We start from the raw sequence: 22474 nt of genomic DNA, 5'->3' as shown, positions 1-22474 counted from the left end.
TTTAAGAGACGACTAAACAGGTATATGGAGGAATTTAAGTTGGAGGGTTATATGGGAGGCAGGGTTTAAGGGTCGGCACAACATTGTGGGTCGAATGGCCTGTAATGTACTGTATTGTTCTATGTTCTATATAATGGAGCCATTTCCATCAGCTTCCAGATGTACAATTAATTTGAATATCGCATCAGGACATTCAACAAAATCTCAGGCAAACAACATTTCAGCTGCAAAGATTGCAAACGAAACTCTCTGCTCTTTAGTCTTAGCACTCTTGTATAAAAAGTGAACATGATGTAAACATTCTGTAGGTCAGCCGGATTAAATGAAGAGGGAGAAATACTTCAGGTCGATGACCTTCCATAAAAGTGGGAGAGACATAAGATTTAAAATTATTAATAGACGAGTTAGTAGTAAGAAATGGAAATTGTTTTTGCACCCAGAGGATACAAACAAAGAAAAAGAGAAATTAGCTACAGAAGGAGGCCAGTCAGCCCCTCCAGTATCTCCAACACAAAACTATCTACAGTACCTCAGGCTTAAAATGGGCAACGGCTCTGTTTCCATTGTGCTTTGAGAATGAGACTCTTAAAGAAAGAATTTTGTGTTATGTTTGTTCTAACTGATCAACATGTTATTTTTCAAAACTACTTCTTTAGTCTAGATTCTCTCAAAAGAAGAAATATTATCTCCACACTCTATGCTATCAATTCAGTCACCATCCTATCTTTTAAACTCTAGTGGATACATGTCTCACCTACCCAGTCATTCCTTGTTGATACAAACTAGTTATCCAGATATCAGCCACGTAAAAGTTAATGAGATCAATCCTCATCATAATACTGCAGATATGGTGTCATAAAACTTTTATTTATTTATTGAGATACAGTGCAGATTAGACTCTTCCAGCTCTTTGAGCCATGCTTGCTAGCAATCCTCCGATTTAATCCTATACAAATCATGGGACACTTTACAATGACCAAGTAATTAGCCTATTAACCAGTAGGTCTTCGGACTGTGGGAGGAAAACATATGCTCATGGGGAGAACGTACAAACTCCTTACACGCAGCAGTGGGAATAGGACCTAGTCGCCTGTATTTTAAAGCATTGAGCTAACCATAATGCTACTCAATATCATTGAAGTCTACGATCAATAAAGTATAAGATCTTACTTTTGTGTACGACTCTCTTTGCAGTGAATGAAACATTTGTTAACTCCAGATCTTCAGATTTCTCGGTTTCTCAAAGCTCTGCAATCTCTCACCATTTAGATACCAAGCTTTTTTTTCCTTTCACTTGTTCAGCCAGACTCCACCACCAACATCTTTCTCACTAAGAATGACAAGAGTACATGTGAGCACCTCAACCAGCATGTTTCCCCTTTAAATTGCATACTGTCCTGATTTGGCCTAGTAATGACACCACATTCTGCAAAATACTTTAAAAAAAAATAGATCTGTGCATCTTTAGGCTGTGATCAATGATGGAATGTGAGTGAAGTAGGTAACATTTTTCCAACAAACACAAATACAACGGCTCAATGCCCTCTTGTGTAGTAAATTTTATATCAGCCATGAAATTTATAATATTGTACAATGGCAATATTTTCCCTACATTGTTTAGTTTTCACTGAAATAGTAATTATTTAAGTGTCAGTCAAGAACAGGGGTTCCCAACTTTTTTATGCCATTGACCTCTACCATTAACGAAGGTTGGGAACCCCTGCTCGAGACAATGAGCAATATACATTGCGTGTCCCCTTTTTTATGTACTCCTGCTCTTCTGATATCTAATCAGCCAATTCTATGGCAGGAATTCAATGTATAAAAGCATTGACAAGGCCAAATGTTCATTTGTTGTTGAGATCAAACATCTGAATGAGGAAGAAATGTAATCTAAGTGACTTTGATCATGGAATAACTGTTGGTGCCAGACAGGGTAGTTTGAGTCTCTCAGATACGGGTGATCTACGATTTTCACACACAACAGTCTCTAGAGTTAGCAAATGTAACACCTACCCAACAGGCCGGTATATGTCTAGGGAAAAAGGAGATCCAGCCACTCACCAACCCACCTCCTGTACACGCTGGTGCTGTGGGAATCAAGTTTATGCCGCACGCACACACAGCATATCAAACTCACACCAGATACCGTTATGGAATATACTTTAAAGATTTTACTAAAACTAAAATATTGCAATACAATATATATGAAGGAAAAGAAAATAACGTAAAAGGTGCCAACTTATCAAAGTTTAGTCAGTTTAGTGCATATTATTGGAGCTCAACCATCGAAGCATTTGACCCCTCGTCACCTTCCTCCGACCTCCACGTCTTCACACCTGGGACCACCCGAGTGGTCGATCGAGCAGTGCAGCGCACGTCCACCTTCCTCGGCGTCTTCTTCCCGACTCCCCTGAAAAGACCGCGAAACCCCCGCTCCCAGACCCACAAAACAAAATAACATTCCCCATTGGTCAACAAATGAATACAATCCCGATATCAGCAAGTCTAAAGCTAACCAACTGTGGGAGAAAACACTTATCATGCAAAGAAGCATTCCTACACTTAACAAAACAAAGAAGCCATTTTGATTAACATACACAGTACATTGTACACAGAGAATTGTGCGAGAGAGAAAAAAATCCAGCGAGTAGCAGTTCTGAAAATGTCTTGTTAATGGGAGAGGTCAGAAGAGCATGGGCCGACTGGTTCAAGCTGGCAAGAAGGCGACAGTAACTCGAATAACCACAGATTACAGCAGTGGTGTGCGGAAAAGGATCTGTGAGCACACAACATGTTGAACTTCAAGTGGATGGGCTATTGCAGTAGAAGATCACAAGCATACTCTCAGTACCTACGTTATTTGGTACGGGAGGCAGCTAAAAAAATGGAGTTTGTGACTGTTGAATGGCAAAAAGTGTTACAGTGAATCAGATCCTTTATTGATCAGCCAACTCTACATATCTGCCAGATGGAATCTCTGAGTTGATACCACAAATGAAATCCCTGTGTGGTTTTTTTTGCTCTACCTCTGTCAGAAGGGTCATTTGTAATACTCCAGTTTTCTTGATTGTTTAATTTGGATTAGGAATCTAATGAAAAAAGTTTGGTCTTTCAGGGATCTTTGAAAAAGTGATTAATTACTGTACATGCATAATCTAAAGGGGAAATTTGTGCTTATTCTTCTGCCAGGTAATAACTACACTAATAATATTGCTATTATTGGAAGTCTGGTTCTTCTGCTCATCATTATCCTGGGACTGGTGTTGTGTTTGAAGAAGTGCAAGAGAAAAGGTGAGATGCATGACAGAAATCTAAATTAAAGCACAAATCCAACATTACCATTGAGGATTTTATCTGACATGAATGTGCCTGCAATCTGTTAAATATTGCTTGCATGTCATTGCCTGATGTAATATTTTAAGTAATTGATCATGCCTTAAAAGCTAGCATTCGTATGGAGGGTTATGGTGAGTCTTTAGCATTGATTGTGGTGAGAAAGGTGGTAGCTGCAGTTCTACCAATAGTTAAAACAATTGCTTCCACTCTAAGTTTGGAACATTGTGTATGTGATGATTGTTCAACTTGCTGGTAATTTGATGCTGGTGATGGGCAATGATATTCAAGGTCAAGTTTATTGTCATTCAACCGTACGCATGTATACAGCTAAACGAGACAACTTTCCTCAGGGATCCAGATGTAATTAGCCATGTGACTGATATATGGAGTATAAAACAGGAAAACTGAAACTAGCTACTTTGAGAGGAGAATATTTAGATAGAGTGATACTACAAGTGCTAAATACAAGGAGTTTGCATGCAATACAGCAAGTAATTAGGAAAGGTCCTCAGAGGTATTCTATTAGGACAGACATATACCTGCTCATTATTGAAAATATCTAATCAACCAATCATGTGTCAGAAACTCAATGCGTAAAAACATGCAGACGTTGCCAAAAGGCTCAATTGTTGTTCAAACCAAACATCAGATTGGGGAAGAAATGCAGTCTAAGTAACTTTGACTGTGAAATGATTGTTGGTGCCAGACAGGGTGGTTTGTATATCTCAGAAATTACTGATCTCCTGAGATGTTCACACACACCAGGCTCTAGAGTTTATAGAAGATGTTGTAGAAGACAAAAAAAAATCCTGTGAGCGGCAGTTCTGAAGATGCCTTGTCAATGAGAGAGATCAGGAGAGAATGGCTAGAGTGGAATAAGCTGACAGGAAGGTGCCAGTAACTCAAAATAACCACACATTAGAGTGGTGATGCACAGAGAAGCATCTCTGAATAAATAATAAATCAAAAGTTGAACTGGGTGGTCTACAGCAGCAGAAGACAATGAACAGACACTCAGTGGCCATTTTATTGGGTACAGGGTATACCTACTAAAGTGGCCTCTGAGTGGATGTCACAGATGAAGCTAAATTCTCTCTACAATGCAAATTGCTTTTACACAGGATAGTTTTCTCTGACGGATGGTACACATTCCTACTCATTCTTGTTGCTTTCTATAGCCATTGAGTACATCTGGTCTATAAATTTAGAAATAATGTGTTAAACTTAATCTGAATCAGAAAAAAATTGAATATATTCCAGATCAGCCACCTGTAACTGAGACCAGTCATGCTGCTGAATATATGTCTGTCGATAACAAGTCAAAGCAAGAAGGTAAGGGGATGAACCCAGTTATACAGCTGTCTATGTAAGTTTTTTTTGCTTGCTCACCACTGTGGCTGACTAGCAACAAAGTTGTTCTTGGCAAGTGATTGAAGTCCATGGGCTTCATTCATCATCATTCCCAAGACCGGACATGGTAATTCTGTCAAAAACTTCGAGCAGGTGGTCATGGCAGAAGCGACAGTTCCTTCGGAAGAACAGATTCAGAATCAGAATCAGGTTTATTATCACGGGCATGTGATGTGTAACTTGTTAAGTTAGCAGCAGCAGTTCAAACTAATACCTAATCTAGCACAGATAGAAAAAAGCAGTAAATAAAATAAAACATAATAATAAAAAAACAAGTAAATCAATTATGTATATTGAATAAATTTAAAATAATGTGTAAAAACAGAAATACTGTATATTAAAAAAGTGAGGTAGTGTCCAAAGCTTCAATGTCCATTTAGGAATCGGATGGCAGAGGAGAAGAAGCTGTTCTTGAATCACTGAGTGTGTGCCTTCAGGCTTCTGTATCTCCTATCTGATGGTAACAGTGAGAAAAGGGCATGCTGTGGGTGCTGGAGGTCCTTAATAATGGATGCTGCCTTTCTGAGACATCGCTCCTAAAGATGTCTTGGGTACCTTGTAGGCTAGTACCCAAGATGGAGCTGACTAGATTTATAACCTTCTGCAGCTTCTTTCAGTCCTGTGCAGTTGACCTTCCATACCAGACAGTGATGCAGCCTGTCAGAATGCTCTCCACGGTACAACTATAAAAATTTGAAGCTTTTCATTCCAGGATGAAGATGTCTTCCTTTTTTAAAGAAAATGGGCTTCCCTTCCTCCACCATTAACTCTGCTCTCAAACGCATTTCTCCCATTTCATACACATCTGCTCTCACCCCATCTTCCTGCCTACTCACTAGGGATAGGGTTCCCCTTGTCCTCAGCTACCAACCCACCAGCCTTCGGGTCCAACATATAATTCTTTGTAACTTCATCCACCACCAATGGGATCCCACCACCAAGCACATCTTTCCCTCCCCCCTCTTTCTGTTTTTCACAGGGATTGCTCCCTACGCGACTCCCTTGTCCATTCGTCCCCCCCATCCCTTCCCACTGATCTCCCTTCTGGCACTTATCCTTGTAAGCCAAACAAATGCTACACCTGCCCTTACACTTCCTCCCTCACCACCATTCAGGGCCCCAGACAGTCCTTCCGATTGAGGCGACACTTCACCTGTGAGTCGGCTGGTGTGATATATTGCGTCTGGTGCTACTGGTGCGGCCTTCTATATATTGGTAAGACCTGATGCAGACTGGGAGACCGTTTAACTGAACACCTACACTCTGTCCGCCAGAGAAAGCAGGATCTCCGAGTGGCCACATGTTTAATTCCACGTCCTATTCCCATTCTGATATGTCTATCCATGGCCTCGCCTGCTGTCAAGATGAAGCCACACTCAAGTTGGAGGAACAACACCTTATGTTCCATCTTAGTAGCCTCCAACCTGATGGCATAAACACTGATTTCTCTAACTTCTGTTAATGCCCCTCCTCCCCTTCTTACCCCCCTTATTTGTTTATTTATTGATCGATTGATTGACCGAATCATTTATTTATTTATTTATTTATTCATTCATTCATTCATTCCCCCCTTTTCTTTCCTCTCTTTTTTCTCTCTCTGCCCTCTCACAATCACTCCTTGCCTGCTATCCATCTCCCTCTGATGCTTCCCCCTACTCTTTCTTTCTCCCCAGGCCTCCCGTCCCATGTTCCTTTCCCTTCTCCAGCTGTGTATCCCTTTTGCCAATCAACTTTGGAGCTCTTAGCTTCATCCCTCTCCCTCCTGTCTTCTCCCATCATTTGAGCTATGCCTAACCACACAGTCATGTGTACGCAGAGAGTAGAGCGGTGGGATAAGCACACACCCTTGAGATGTGCCAGCATTGATTGTTAGCAAGGAGGATAGGTTATCACCAATCTACACAGATTGTGGTCTTCTGGTTAGGAAGCTGAGGATCCAATTGGAGAGGGAGGTACAGAGGCCCAGGTTCTGTAACTTCTCAATCAGGATTGTGGGAATGATGATATTAAATGCTGAGCTGTAGTCAAACAGTGTCCTGACATATGTGCTTCTGTTGTCCAGGTGGTCTGAAGCAATGTAGAGAGCCATTGAGATTGCATCTGCCGTTGACCTATTGTGGCAATAGGCAAATTGCAATGGGTCCAGGTCCTTGCTGAGGCCGGAGTTCAGTCTAGTCATGACCAACCTCTCAAATCATTCCATCACTGTCGATGAGAGTGCTATCGGGTGATAGTCATTAAGGCAGCAGCTCACATTATTCTTTTTAGGTACTGGTATGATTGCTGCTTTTTTGAAGCTAATGGAAACTTCTGCCCATAGAAGTGAGAGGTTGAGGATGATTTTGAGCATATGAAAGTCAAACCAGCATCAGCAGGTAGAGCAGTGCCAGAGTCAGCCTGGACCACACAATGCAAGCTTATAGAGGTGGAATGTGGGGGTTTTGCTGGCTGCATGCTGTGCAGAACCTGATCTCTCATAGGCAATATGGGGGTTGCTAAGAAAAGAACCATCAGCACCATAACAGAGGCTGCTGAAGAAGCCTCAAGATGACTCTGGATCAAGAGGTGTAACCCATGGACCAATGCTGCTGGGAAACAAGCCAGAGCCTGATCTATCCTGGCTGGGTCACCTGGGTGAGATGGTGTGATGTTGAAAGACCCAAAACACCCAATGACCCCAAGTTACATCACATGCATCTCAGCATTTTTAAAATACTCTGCCATATTTCACAGAGCTAAAATTTTTGTAGGTAATTTCATATTTCGTACTGGAAGCCCTATATATATTTCATGAAGTCTGAACAATCATAGGTAATGTTTGATTTTGTAAAGCTGTATGATCATATGTTATACTGATGGTCTCCAGTTTTGATCTTTTTCAGAAGTACAATATTCAAGCAAAACCGTACAGAATGTAAAAAATTTTTATTGGCCTCTCACTACTTATTATTCATTTACATATTCCAGTATTTTGCATCATTTCTTAAAACTATCACCTCATATTTCTGAAATCATCCTTATCAAATTTTGTACCTCCTCCATTTACCTTTCTGATACAATGCCTGAATGTGGTCAAACTAACATTTGGTGAAAGTTCACTTCCTGTCAACAATATTTTCATTGTCCTTATTAGGTTGTGAGCCTATCTTTAGTGAGTTACGTATTTAGTTCCTGGAATCCTTTGATTATTTTTTTAATTTCATTCCAAATTTTCCTTACCAAACAACAATATCTTACACTTATAATTGTAAATTGAATGTCAACACTGATAATTCTATTCTGAAGTTTCTTGAAACTTCCTGCAAACTTCCTCTGTCATGACAGTTCATTCACCTGCACCAAAGGCCTGAATTAGATGGCCTTTCAGATGTTCCTCTACCCTCCCAAGGTCAGATTGTTGTAAATTTGTTTGGTGTCTGCTTTTGCCTTACATTCTCAAATTGCTACTACTCTTCTGCAACAGTATAAATTCTTGGTACTTCACAATCTTGGTATTTCACATTCTCCAGTCATTTGTAGATGGGAAAATGAATAAAGTATGCCTGAAGGAGTAAACATGGATGTCAGGAGCACGCTTGACTTTGAGACTTCACTTAATCATTTAGATTCCCATCACTATTCAGGCTTAAGGAATAAAGCACTTGGTTTGCAAGCCAGAAAACTCTTGGTATTTGTAAAAATACAGCATAATGACACATTGCAGAGATGGAAGTAAAAGAGAAATATACTGGAAAAGAGAATGTGATTAATTACATTTTTTTCTTATTCTAAGTTAGTTAGGTACATGAGGCAGAACCTATTTGACAACAGTATAATTTTGAAAAGAGAAATCTGGGTTCAAGGCCCACTTTGGCCTTCATTGTGTTCTTTTCATTGACAAAACATTTACAGAGCCGAATATGAAGAAGTGTCACCTTTCAGCTGAGATCTGCTTTGTTAGTCCTAATGAAGGGTCTCGGCCCAAAACATCGACAGTACTTCTTCCTATAGATGCTGCCTGGCCTGCTGCATTCCACCAACAATTTGTGTGTGTTGTTTTTTCAATTAATGAGGGAGGGAAACCAGTAAAGTAGAAGGGTGAACACTCTTTGCTAAACTGTTAAGATAACTACACATTAACTATTTATTTGATTTTCTATTTTTAGAAGCATGAATAATGTTTGTCTGACATTAACATTTCCACTTTAAGTACAATGTATGCATTATGTAAATGTTATACTACTTGTCTCTGCAGACACAGAGGAAGCTATTCATTATGGGGATATAGACTTTAAAAATGAAACATCAGGTAATGAAAACATTTTTTTTCAATTTTCTCTTTCATTTTTGCTTTATCTTTCCAGACAGTTAATGCTGGATGAGAAAATTCAGTGCTGTTCTCCTTTGAATAGCTCAGAAGACACTGGTTTAAAGCAACTCAACATGTACCTCATTAGGAAGTTAGCAGCAGAGGCACAACCAGTTACACATGCTTCTCTGAGTCAGACGATCATTGGTTTAATCTCTTTAAGAATAATAAAACGTAAGAAACAGTTATAATGTCCGAAAGTGCTGGTTTTCAGATAAGATCTTAAACCAAGGCACTGTTTGTATGCTCATGTAATCAAAAAACTCATTTACTAATTTTCATATGATAAATACACTCATTTATTTATCATAAATAGAAACACAATATGGAATTTGAAAAAAGCACTGTACACATGGCCCCAACATATTAGAAATTGCATTGAGATTGCAGAACTTGAAACAAATAACAGGAAAGCATAAAAGGCAGACCGAGCACTTCAATTTGATATTGAATATGACAAAGGTAAACTGAATTTCTCTCTCCTTACCATGATAAAATATTAAGAGACTTCACAGGAGACTGTTGCTGGGACTTAAGGACATGAATTATAAGGAAATGTTAAAGAGGTTAGGACTCTATTCCCTAGTGAGTAAGAGAATAACGGGAGATTAGATAGAGGTATACAAAATTATGAGGAGTACAGAATGGACCTTGGGTGACATTAGAAATAGAGGTCAAAGGTTTAGGGTGAAAGGTTAAATACTAAAGGGGAAGTTGAGAGGGAACTTTGTCATGCAGAGAGTGGCACAAATGTGGATTGGCTTGTCAGCAAAAGTGATACTTACGGTTTCAGTTGAAACATTTCAACAAGTTTGGACAAGTACAAACGTAGATGCATGGCAGGGTTATAGACCATAAGACATAGAGGAGAAGGACTAGGCCTTCTGGGCCAGCAATTCTGCTCCACCATGCAATCATGGCTGATTCGTTTCCTCCCACTGCCCGACCTTCTCCCCATAACCTTTGATGCCGTGGCCAATCAACAACTTGTCAATCTCCACCATAATTATACCCAATGACCTGGCCTCCAGATCACCCTGCTGTAACAAATTCCACAAATGCACCACCTTCTAGCTAAAGAAATCTATCTGTGTTGTCTGTTTTAAATTGACACCCTCCTTCCTGAAGATGTACCCTCTTGCCTTAGACTCCCCCATGATGGGAACCATCCTTTCCACAGTTACACTGTCAAGGCCCTTCAACATTTGAAAGGTTTCAATGAGATCACTTTCATCCTTCTGAATTCCACAGAATACAGACCTGGACTCATAAAATGTTTCTCATATGATAACCCTTTCATTCCTAGAATAATCCTTGCGAACCTCCTCTAAACCCTCTCCAATGCCAACACACCTTTTCTAAGTTAAGGAGCCCAAAACTGTTCACAATACTCAAGGGGAGGCCTCACCACTACCTTATAAAGCCTCAGCATCACATCCTTGCTCTTGTATTCTAGACCTCTTTTAATGAATGCTAACAATGCATTTGCATTTGCCTTCCTCACCACTGAGTTGACCTGCAAGTTAATCTTTCAGGTGTTCTACACAAGGACTCCCAAGTCCCTTTGCATCTCAGATTTTTGGATTTTCTCCCCATTTAGAAAATAGTCTGCACATTTATTTTTTCTACCGAAGTGCATAACCATGCATTTTCCAACATTATATTTCTTTTGCCACTTTCTTGCCCATCCTCCTAACCTGCCTAAGCCCTTCTGCAGCCTTCCTGTTTTCTCAACACAACTCACCCCTTCACCAATCTTCATATCTTCTGCAAACTTGGCAACAAAGCCATCTATTCCATCATCTAAATCATTGATAGACAACATAAAAAGAAATAATCCCAAGTGGTGGTCAACCCCTGTAAAAGAACACTAGTCATTGGCAGCCAACCAGAAAAGGATCCTTTTGTTCCCACTCGCTGCCTCCTACCAATTAGCCAATGCTCTAACCATGCCAGTAACTTTCCTGTCATACTATGGGCTCTTAAATTGGTAAGCAGCCTCATGTCTGTCACTTTGTCAAAGGCCTTCTTAAAATCCAAATATACAACATCCACTGCATCCCCTTTATCTGTCCAACTTGTAATCTCCTCAAAGAATTCCAACAGGTTTATGAGACAAGATTTTCCCTTGAGGAAACCATGCTGACCTTTGTCTTATCTTGTCATGTGTCACCAAATATTCAATAACTTCAACAATTGATTCCAATGTTTTCCCAAACACTGAAGTTAGGCTAACAGTTCTATAATTTCCTTTGTGCTGTCTCCCTCTTTTCTTTAAGAGTGAAATGACATTTGCAATTTTCCAGTCCTCCAGAAACACACCAGAGTCCTATGATTCTTGAAAGATTTTTACTAATACCTCCACAATCTATACCATTACGTTTTTCAGAACCCTATGCTGTAGTTCATCTGGTCCAGTTGACTTATGTACCTTTACGTCTTTTAGCTTTTTGAGCACATTCTCCCTTGAAATAATAACTGCACTCACTTCTCTTCCCTCACAACCTTCGACACCCGGCACACTGCTAGTATTTTCCACAGTGAGGACTGATACAAAATACTCAATTAGCTCATCTGCTGTCTCCTTGTCTCCCTGTTAATACTTCTCTGGCATTTTCTAGCCGTCCTATATCCACTCTTATCTCTCTTTTATTTTTTATATACTTGAAAAGGTTACTTTCTGTTGACCTTGATACAGTATTATTTGCTAGCTTGTTTCCATATTTCATCTTTTCTCTCTTAATGATTCTTTCAATTGCATCCTGTTGCATTTTAAAAGCTCTAGCTTCCAACCAATTTTTGCTTTGTTTTATGCCCTCTCTTTCGCTTTTACATTGACTTCCCTTGTCAGCCATGGTTGTACTATTTTGCCGTTTGAGTTTTTATTTGTTTTTGGAATACATCAGTCCTGCAACTCCCTCATTTTTCCCAAAAACTCAAGCATTTTCTGCTCTGCTGTCATCCTTGTCATCATCTCCTTCCAGCTTACTTTGGCCAAATCCTCTCTCATACACTGTAATTTCCTTTACTCCACTGAAATACTGCTATGTCGGACTTTACTTTCTCCCTATGAAATTTCAAGTTGAACTCAATCGTATTGTGATCACTGTCTCTTAAGGGTCCCTTTACCTCAAGCTTCCTTATCACCTCCGGTTCATTACATAACACCCAATCCAGTATAGCTGATCCCCTAGTAGGCTCAATGACAAATTGCTCTATAAATCTATCTCATAGGCGTTCAACAAAATCACTCTCTTGAAATCCATTACCAACTTGATTTTCCCAATCTGCTTGCACATTAAAATCTTTCATGACTATCATAACATTTCCATTTTGACATGCCTTTTCTATTTTCTATTGTAATCTGTAGTCTACATACCAGCTACTGTTTGAAGGTCTGTATATAATTGCCATCAAGGTCCTTTTATTTTCAGATTTTTTTAACTCAATCCAAAAGGATTCAGCATCTTCTGATCCTATGTCACATCTTTCTAATGATTTCATGCCATTCTTTATCAGCAAAGCCACACTATCTCCTCTGCCTGCCTTCCTATCCCTTTGATACAAGTGTAACCTTGGATATTCAACTCCCAACTGCAATCATCCTTCATCCTTGATTCATTTTTGGCTGCAACATCATCTCTAACAAGTTGTAAAAGAGCAACAAGATCATCCACCTTATTTCTTATGCAGTGCTCTGTGCATTGAGATAGAACACTCTGAGTACTGTATTTACTACCCTTTTTGATTCTGCATCCCTAATGCATTGATACTCATTCTGCTTGCTGTGATTTTGTCCTGTCATCTGCCTGCCCTTCCCAACAGTCTGACTGCACACTATCTTTGTTTTTTTACTATCCATTCTGTCCTGAGTCCCTTCACTCTATTTTCTATCGCCCTGCCAAGATACTTTAAACCCTTCAACACAGCTCTAAGAAACCTGCCTGCGAGAGTATTGGAGAGCGATGATCCTGGTGCAAGTCAATGGGAGTACACACAATAACAGCTTGTCAGACAGACAGACATACTTTATTGATCCCGAGGGAAATTGGGTTTCGTTACAGTCGCACCAACCAAGAATAGTGTAGAAATATAGCAATATAAAACCATAAATAATTAAATAATAATAAGTTAATTAGATCAAGTGGAAATAAGTCCAGGACCAGCATATTGGCTCATGGTGTCTGACACTCCGAGGGAGGAGTTGTAAAGTTTTGATGGCCATGGGCAGGAATGACTTCCTATGACGCTCAGTGTTGCATCTTGGTGGAATGAGTCTCTGGCTGAATGTACTCCTGTGCCTAACCAGTACATTATGGAGTGGATGGGAGACATTGTCCAAGATGGCATGTAACTTGGACAGCATCCTCTTTTCAGACACCACCGTCAGAGAGTCCAGTTCCACCCCCACAACATCACTGGCCTTACGAATGAGTTTGTTGACTCTGTTGGTGTCTGCTACCCTTAGCCTGCTGCCCCAGCACACAACAGCAAACATGATAGCACTGGCCACCACAGAGTCATAGAACATCCTCAGCATCGTCCGGCAGATGTTAAAGGACCTCAGTCTCCTCAGGAAATAGAGACGGCTCTGAGCCTTCTTGTACACAGCCTCAGTGTTCTTTGACCAGTCCAGTTTATTGTCAATTCACATCCCCAGGTATTTATAATCCTCCACCATGTCCACACTGACCCCTTGGGTGGAAACAGGGGTCATAGACAAGATGGGCAGAAGTGCCTGTTTCTGTGTGGTGCTGCCTTGTGATTCTACAATACTACAGTACCTCAATTACTAAATTAACTGGTGCAAAATTGAAAAGAGTGATGAAATTGTTATATTTGAATACACACTGTATATGGGACAAGTTGGATGATGTTGTACCACAATTAGTGATTAGTAGGTATGATAAACACCAGAAACTCTGCAGATGCTGGAAATCCAAGTAACACACATGAAATGCTGGAGAATCTCAGTAGGTCAGGCAGCATTTATGGAAAAAAGTACAGTTGACGTTTTGACTCGAAACTCTTTGGTGAGGCTGGAGAAAAAAAGCTGAGGAATGAATTTAAAAGGTGGGAGAGGGGAGAGAGAAACCCCAGGTGATAGGTGAAACTTGGAAGGGGAGGAATGAAGTAAAGAGGAGGGAAGCTGATTGTTGAAAGAGACAGAAGGCCATGGAAGAAACAATAGGGAGAGGAACACTAGAGGAGGCAAAGGGTGGGAAAGGAGATAAGGTAAGGAACAAACAATAAACAGACACAGCATCGATCCCTACAGCACACCACTAGTCAAAGTCCTCTAATCAGAGAGACAACCATTTACAACCCATTCTCTACCCAACCATGGGGATATCTTATTCAGAAAATACCAGTGCTTTACCATTGTCACTGTTAGGAGAGGTTGATGAGCAAATGCAGCCAGTTGGGAGGAGAGAAAGGTGGTGGTAGAGACAGAGGCTGGGAGGTGATAAGTGGACAGAACAAAGGGCTTCAGGTACTGGAATATGAGCAATAAAGAGAATGATAAGTGGAAGCAAATAAGGAAGGAATGATGATCTTTGCTAAACCTTCCATTATCAATATTCTTGGAATTTTGATATCCCAAAAAATTAACTGATCTTTGGATTCCCTTGAAAAATACACACCTAACAACTCATCAGTGTATAGTGCCATTCATAAAAGAGCTTAGCTCACTTGCTTCACTGTGTAAATGCCATAGTTAGTTTGGATTTGACTCTCAGAGATGGCAACTAAGTCAATTTGTGCCTTTGTTGACCTACTGTCTATATAAAGCCAAGGTAACACAAAATGGATAGTTGTATTTTATAAATGATACTAATTAATATCATCTTTAATTGTGGTGTTTGCAATTATCACAGGTAGCAGACATGACATGCAGGGCAAATCAACAATTGTAAGTAAATCAATTCCTATTGAACAAATACTGAACCATTTTTTACTTGATGCTGGAAATTTATAAATTGCTCTTTAATGAAAAATGTCTAAAGATAGATCACCTTTACAAGTGTTTATTCTGTCTTCTCTTTCAGAATGTTGGTGATTCAAAGGATGGTAAACATAGTGTCTATGCAGAAATAGCACAAGTAACATGAATAAACTCATAAACACAAGAAATTCTGCACATGCTGGAAATCTAAAGCAATATAAACAAAATGCTGGAGGAACTCAGCAGATTGAGCAGCATCCATGGGAAATGAACATCAATATTTTGGGCCAAGACCCTTCTTCAGGACTGGAAAGGACCCTTCTTCAGGACTGGAAAGGATAGATTTCAATTCCCCAAAGCAAATAACTAAACAATTTTATTTTATATTCTGACCAGTTCACCCATAAGGGCCAGAATAAAAAGGTAGGAGGAGGGAAAGAATGCTGGCTGGAAGGTGATAGATGAAGCCAGGTGGGTGGGAAAGGTAAAGGACTGGAGATGGAGGAATCTGATAGGAGAGGAGAGTCGAACACAGGAGAAAAGGAAAGAGAAGGGGCACCAATGGAAAGTGGTAAAAAGGTGAGATGTTACAGGTGAGATAGGTGAATAGAAGGAGTGAGAGGGGGAGGGATATTTTTCACCACTCCTCTCTCCTATCAGATTCCTTCATCTCCAGTCCTTTACCTTTCCCACCCACCTGGCCTCACCTATCACTTTCTAGCTATCCTCCTTCCCCTCCCTCTACTTCTTTATTCTGGTGTTTTCCCTCTTCCTTTCCAGTCCTGAAGAAAGGTCTTGGCTTGAAACGCTCATTGTTCATTTCCATAGATGCTGCCTGATCTGCTGAGTTCATCCAACATTTTGTTTATGGTGATATGAGTGAACTGGTCAGAATATAAAATAAAATTGTTTAGTTATTTGCTTTGGGGAATTGAAATCTATCCCTTGGAACTGTTCTATGACATGTTTTTCATGGAAACCTGTACTGATTTTACATAATTCTGCAGTAGGCTTACCAAGCCTCAACTTATGACAGATTTCTTGGAAGCAAGAATTTTTTTTTGTATTTGAAAATGTTCTCATAATTTCTGAAAATGCTATGTAGAAATGCAACTCCATTATGCAAGCTATATTGAACATTAGTGGTAACTTTCCAATTGACTCAACAAGTTTTTCAGAATTGTAACATTTGATAACTTAATCTGAGCACAAAAAACACAAGTTGTCAGTTATAAGGGAGTGCAGTACATTCTGAGACACCATGCTATTTATTTTGTCCACACTGGAGTGTCAAAAATGTCAAATCACCTGCAGATTATTCCTCTGACCTGCCTTCAAAGTGGCTCTAATTGCAAAGTACAAAAAAAAAACAAGGAAATAGCACTGCTGCCCAAGAATGATCAACTATTTGCACAGTTCAGTGTTGCTGCTACCTAAAAGGCCAGAGCTATTTTTACATTTCTATGGGTACCAACTGAAAAGGGCAACAGACAGAAGCTGAAAGGCAACCAGATATTCAAGTGTCAGTCCCTGAAACAAAAATGGTCACATATTGCCACTAATTATATGTAAATAAAAAAAAATTCCATTTTATTTTTAGGAGAGAAAGCAATCTCCTTCTTACTTAAAAGAAACAGAGAAATTAAAGAGGAAAAATAAAACTTCTAATGTATCACATCGCTAAATGAATGATGCATTTTCTTTTTTCTTTTACAAGGTAATAATTTTGAGTGGTGCTGTCAGTTACTATGTGATATATGTAAAATAGAGCACTTATAAGGGCAATTTAAAAGGAGAAAATGTTCAAAGGCTTGACTACAACAGAATGACTGCTATAGAAGGACTAAAGAAAATTAAAGGGAAATGAGGAAGTATCAAGCATCAGGGTTGGTGATTGGTTTATTGCTCTCACATGTACCAAAATGCAGAAAAATATTTTATTTGTATGCTGTTCAATCAGATTATTCTAGATGTACAGAGTACAGTATATGTTAAAAAAAAGATCAGAATGCAAAGGTTGATGTGAATTCAAGATTTCTCATCATTATTAGAGGTGTGTTTGCTTCTTTTGATGAGAATTTACCAAATGTAAAATGGTAAAACCATTATTAGGTGTGAACAGTATTTGTTTCTTTAAGGCTCACAGTCCTTTAAGAGGCATAGGACTGAGTACTCTCTGGGTTGCAACAAAATGTATGTAAAATTTTGAAGGAATTAAACTTTTAATAAATGTATTTGTGTTCCTTGTGTCTCCATGTGTATTGACTTTGCACGAAGGTAGACTGGAGCTGTATGGAGGGTGAGGGTTGTTAAACTAGAATGCAGGACAATGGGAACTAGAACACCCGAACAGGAGTGGTTGAATGGCTGAGGAGAAAGATGATGCTAAGCCCACATACAAGGTCAGGAATCAAAAAGTTGAGCATGGTATGACTAATTTTCTGAGCTGTCAATGCAAGGAATATTGTAGGAAAGGCAGATGAGCTGAAGGCTTGGATCACAATGCGGAATTATGACAATGAAGCCATTAGTGAGTCTTGGTTGTAGGAGGGGGAGGACTGGCAGCTCAATGTTCTGCAGTACCGTTAGTTTAGATGTGATAAGAGTTGAAGAGATTAAAGGGGGATGGATAGCATTAATAGTTAGGGAATATGTCATGGCAGTAATCAGTCAGGACAGACTGGAGAGCACATCTAGTGGGGCTTTATGGGTAGAACTGAGGAATAAAAATGGGATGACCAGGTTAATGGGATTATATTATAGACCACCTACAGTCCATGTGATTTAGAGGAACAAATTTGTAAAAGTTCGCAGACTGTTGCAAGAAACACAATGTTGTGACCGTATCTTTCCACATATTGACTGGGACTCCAAAACTGTTATGGATGGATAAGAGTTTGTAATGTGTTCAAGCAAGTTTCCTTAATCAGTACCAAAGTCCCAATTAGAGAGGATGCGATACTAAATCTGCTATTAGGGAAAGAGACAGGGCAGGTGACATGTTTGTGTAAGGGAGCACTTGGCACCTAGTGATCATAATGCCATCAGTTTCAAAGTAATTATGGAAAGTACGTCTGGTTCTTGGATTGAGTTTCTAACTTAGCATAAGGCCAATTCTAATGGTATCAGAAAGGATCTGGCAAGTGTGGATTGGGATAGGTTTGTTTTCTGGCAAAGATATTCTTGATAAATGGGAGGCCTTCAAAAGTGAAATTTTGAGAGTCCAGAGATTGTATGTTCCTGTCAGAATAAAAGGCAAGGATAACAGGTATATGGAACCTTGATTTTCAAGAGATATTGAGGCCTTGGTTTTAAAAAAGGAGGAAGTAAATAACAGGTATAGCAGGTAGAAAAAAATGAGGTATTTGAGGAATATAGGAAATGCAAGAGAACACTTAAGAAGGAAATCAGGAGGGCCAAAAGAAGGCATGAGATTGCTCTAGCAGGCAAGATGAAAGAGAATCCTAAAGTCTTCTACCGATAGGTTAAGAGCAAAAGGATAGCAAGGGACAAAATTGGTCTTCTGGAACATCAGAGGAGGAGGTGTTTGCTAGGAAACTAAATTGACAATTTGCTGATGACACCAAGATAGGGGGTGTAGTGGACAGCAATGAAGACTATCAAAGCTTGCTCTAGGATCTGGACAAGCCCAAAGCTGTGCTGAAAAACACCTGATGGAATTTAATCCAGACAAGTATTAGGTGGTGCCCTTTGGGTGGACCAACCAAGGTAGGCCTTACATGGTGAGTGGTAGGGCACTGAGGAGTGTGGAAGTATAGAAGGATCTGGGAATACAGATCCATAATTTCTTGAAAGTGGTGTCACAGATAGATAGGGCCATAAAGAAAGTTTTTAGCACATTGGCCTTCATAAATCAATGTGCTGAGTACAGGAGTTGGGATATGTTGAAATTGTATAAGACATCGGTGAGGCATAATTTAAAGAAATGCATGCAGTTTTGGTCACCTGCCTACAGAAAAGATATAAATAAGATTGAAAGAGTGCAGATAAAATTTACAAAATTTTTGCAGGTACTTCAGGACCTGAGTTATAAGGAAAGGTTGAATAGGTTAGGGCTTTATTGTCTAGAATGTAGAAGAATGAGTGGAGATTTAATAGTGGTATAGAAAATTCTGAGGAGTGTAGACAGGGTAAATATAAACAGGCTTATATGCAACAACCTTGCAGAAAATGACAACTAGAGGTCATGGCTTAAAGGTGAAAGGTGAAATATTTAAGGGAACATACGAGGGGAACTTCTTCACTCAAAGGGCACTAAAAGTATGGAAGGTGTGGATGCAGGGATGATCTCACATTTAAGGGAAATTTACATAGGTACGTGGATGGGCGGGATATGGAGAGCTATGGTCCAGATGCAGTTTGATGTCACTTGGCAGATCAACGGTTTGGTACAGACTAGATGGGTCAAATGGCCTCTTTCTGTGCTGTAGTGCTTTGTGACTCTATAACTTTATAATCTACGATGGCACTGTCAAGTTACATAACCAGGCAAAGAATCATTACAAACACAAGTCACAAAGCAGAAATATAATATCTGGATATCTTTCATACATTTGGCCATATTGACAGTGAATTAGAGAAGACCACAATAAATCATATTTATACACTGAAATTAAGAGTGAAGAAAGAGGGAGGAAAAATTCACTATGTGCAAAATTAATTGTAGTTAGAAACAATTTTGGTGATTATCATAGTATAGATAATACAGAACAGCAGGTTAGTCCCATACTTGGTCAAATGGAAAAATCTGGTAGTTTTGACAAGACAGGGAATGCTTGCACATTTACATTGAATGCATCGAAAAATCTTTTTGAATAGAATTATTGAGATAGATAAGAATGCTCAAAATCATGCTGCATGTGGACATGTGAAGGAGATATATACAATTTAGCAAATTTACCTGAGTGTTATTGGTCTGTTTATACGCACTTCAATAAAACACTAGAGACAATCTTTTCAACCTTGCAGAAAATTTCAAGTTTGCAATCCATAACTAGAGTCAAAGAGAAAACATTCGGAGTAGAAGATCTGGAAAGAGGGAGGAATGGAAAGAACAAGGAATTAGGGAAATTCATGGGAAGCCAATATTCACTTAGTGGCCACTTTATTAGGAACACCAGTACACCTACTTGTTAATGCAAATATCTAATCAGCCAATCATGTGGTAGGGACTCAATGCATAAAAGCAGGCAGACATGGCTAAGAGACTCAGTTGTTCAGACCAAACATCAGAATGTGATCTACGTACTTAAACCCTGGAATTATTGTTGGCGTCAGGCAAGATGTTTTTCATATCTCAAAGTCTGCTGCTTTTCTTGGATTTTCACACATAACACTCTATAGAGTTTATAGTCAATGATGCGAGAAACAAAAAAAAAAAATCCAGTGAGTGACAATTCTGTGGCAAAAAAATGCCTTGCTCATGAGAGAGGTCAGAGAAAAATGGTCAGATTGATTTAAACTGGTAGGAAGGTAACAGGAACTCAAACAACAATATGTTACAACAATGGTGTGCAGAAGAGCATCTCTGAACTCATCGAACTGAAGTTAATGAAGCAGCAGCAGAAGACCACAAACATGTACTCAATGGTCACTTCATTAGGTACATTTGTACATAATAAAGTGGCCACTGGGTGTGTATCTAGGTTCTGATAATCTACACTTCACAATACTTGTGGAAGTGACCAGACACAGTGGATGAATTGACCATCATTTCCCAACTTTTATTTTGATCCTGCATGAGTTGCTATAAAGTATATCAATCATGGCTGATATTGTTTTTCTTAGCTCCATTTCCCAGCATTCTCCCTGTATGTAACCTTTAACCCTTTATCAATGAAGAACTTGTCAATCTCAACCATAGATACACCCAGTGACTTGAACCGTACAGCCCTACGTGGCAACGAATTCCATGCATTCATCATTCACAGGCTGAAGAAATTCCTTGTCACCTTAGTTTCAAAGGGAAGGTTCTTTTTGCTGAGGCTGTGCCCTAAAATCCCAGACTCTCTACCGATAGGATCATCCTCCCTATATTCACTTTTTCTAGGTCTTTCAGTATCTGCTAGGTTTCATGGAGATACCCCCATCCTTCTGAATTCCGTCGAGTGTAGTCCCAGAAATATCAGAAGCTCTCATATGTTAATTCTTGTGAACCTCCTCTGGACTCTCTCCAAGGCCAGTGCAGCCTTCCTTAGATACAAGGCCCTAAATTTCTCAAATATTACAAATGCAGTTGGGACTAGACCTTGTATAGCCTAAGGAATATAGTACGTTTTAGCAATTATATTCTATCCCTCTAGAAACAAAGGCTAACATTTCATTTGCCTTCTGTACTACTGACTGAACCAGGAAGCAAACTGTAAAGGAATCTTAATCTATGTCCTTATGCACCTCTGATTTCTGAATTTTCTTCCCATTTAGAAAGTAGACTACCCATTGATTCTTCCTACCAAAATGCATAAGCTTATACTTCCATATGTAATGTTCTGTCCACTTTTTTGCCCACTTTTCTAACTTATCCAAGTAATTATTTGGATTCCCTGACACTGTGACACTATTGTTCTCGGCTTATTTTGCTATCTTCTGAAAATTTGACATCAGTTCCTCCATCAAGTTCATTAATGTTGAAAGGGACATGAGGCAATCCCAACATGAACATTTGGAACACTACTTGTCCCAAACAAACATCCTGAAAAGGATCCCTTTATCCCCAATCCATGATTTCTGCCAGTCAGCCAATATTCTATCCATTCTGGTACCTTGCCTCTGGTACTATGCTGTTTAGCAGCTCTGTGTGCAGCAACTTGTCAAAGGCCTTCTGAAAATCCACTGATATCGGATCAACATCCACTGACTCTGCTTTATCTAACCCGCTTGCAAATTCCTTAAAGAATTCTAATGAACTTGTCAAATAATTCCAAAAACAAGGAAGAAACAAAGTTGGGCATTGCAGGCTGATTGTGTTTGACAAATTCATGAAAACTCGTTAAAGAAGTAACAGTAGAGTGAGTGGAGAAATCCAGTGTAGGTGGTGTATTTGGATTTCCAGAAGGCTTACTTATGACAAAGTCTTACATGATAGATTAGTGTTTGAAGTTAAAGTGTATGGAATTAGGGTTAATGTACTGTCATACAAAGAAAGCTGACTGGCAGCCAGGAAGCAAAAAGATGGAATAAGTGGTTTTACCACTTTTTCCAAGTGGGAAATAGGGATCAGTGATATATAACAGAGTTCATCCCTTGTACACCCAATTGTTCACTGTATTAGTAACACACACAAAATACTGGAGGAACTCAGCAGGGCAGGTAGCGTCTATTGAAAAGAATAAACTGTCCATGTTTCAGGCTGAGAACTTTCATTAAACCCTTCACCCTTCCTAATGAAGGGTCTTACCCAAAATATTGGC

General features: G+C 39.4%; 1 protein-coding gene across 1 annotated transcript in view; it reads left to right on the top strand.

Annotated features, from left to right (window-relative positions):
- LOC132405180 (uncharacterized) overlaps positions 1 to 17278 on the top strand; it is a 50901-nt gene extending 33623 nt beyond the window's left edge. The window contains exons 7-11 of the mRNA XM_059989877.1: positions 3193 to 3294; positions 4600 to 4671; positions 8984 to 9037; positions 14977 to 15011; positions 15148 to 17278. Of these exons, the coding sequence (XP_059845860.1) occupies positions 3193 to 3294; positions 4600 to 4671; positions 8984 to 9037; positions 14977 to 15011; positions 15148 to 15210 (326 nt within the window). The 3' untranslated portion in view covers positions 15211 to 17278. The remainder of the gene's footprint in view (positions 1 to 3192; positions 3295 to 4599; positions 4672 to 8983; positions 9038 to 14976; positions 15012 to 15147) is intronic.
- The last annotated feature ends 5196 nt before the right edge of the window (positions 17279 to 22474 follow it).

The sequence above is a fragment of the Hypanus sabinus genome, chromosome 15 (genome assembly GCF_030144855.1).
Source record: "Hypanus sabinus isolate sHypSab1 chromosome 15, sHypSab1.hap1, whole genome shotgun sequence".
Classification (NCBI taxonomy): domain Eukaryota; kingdom Metazoa; phylum Chordata; class Chondrichthyes; order Myliobatiformes; family Dasyatidae; genus Hypanus; species Hypanus sabinus.
Note: the sequence above shows the minus strand (reverse complement) of the source record. Positions and strands in the feature narration are given on the sequence as shown.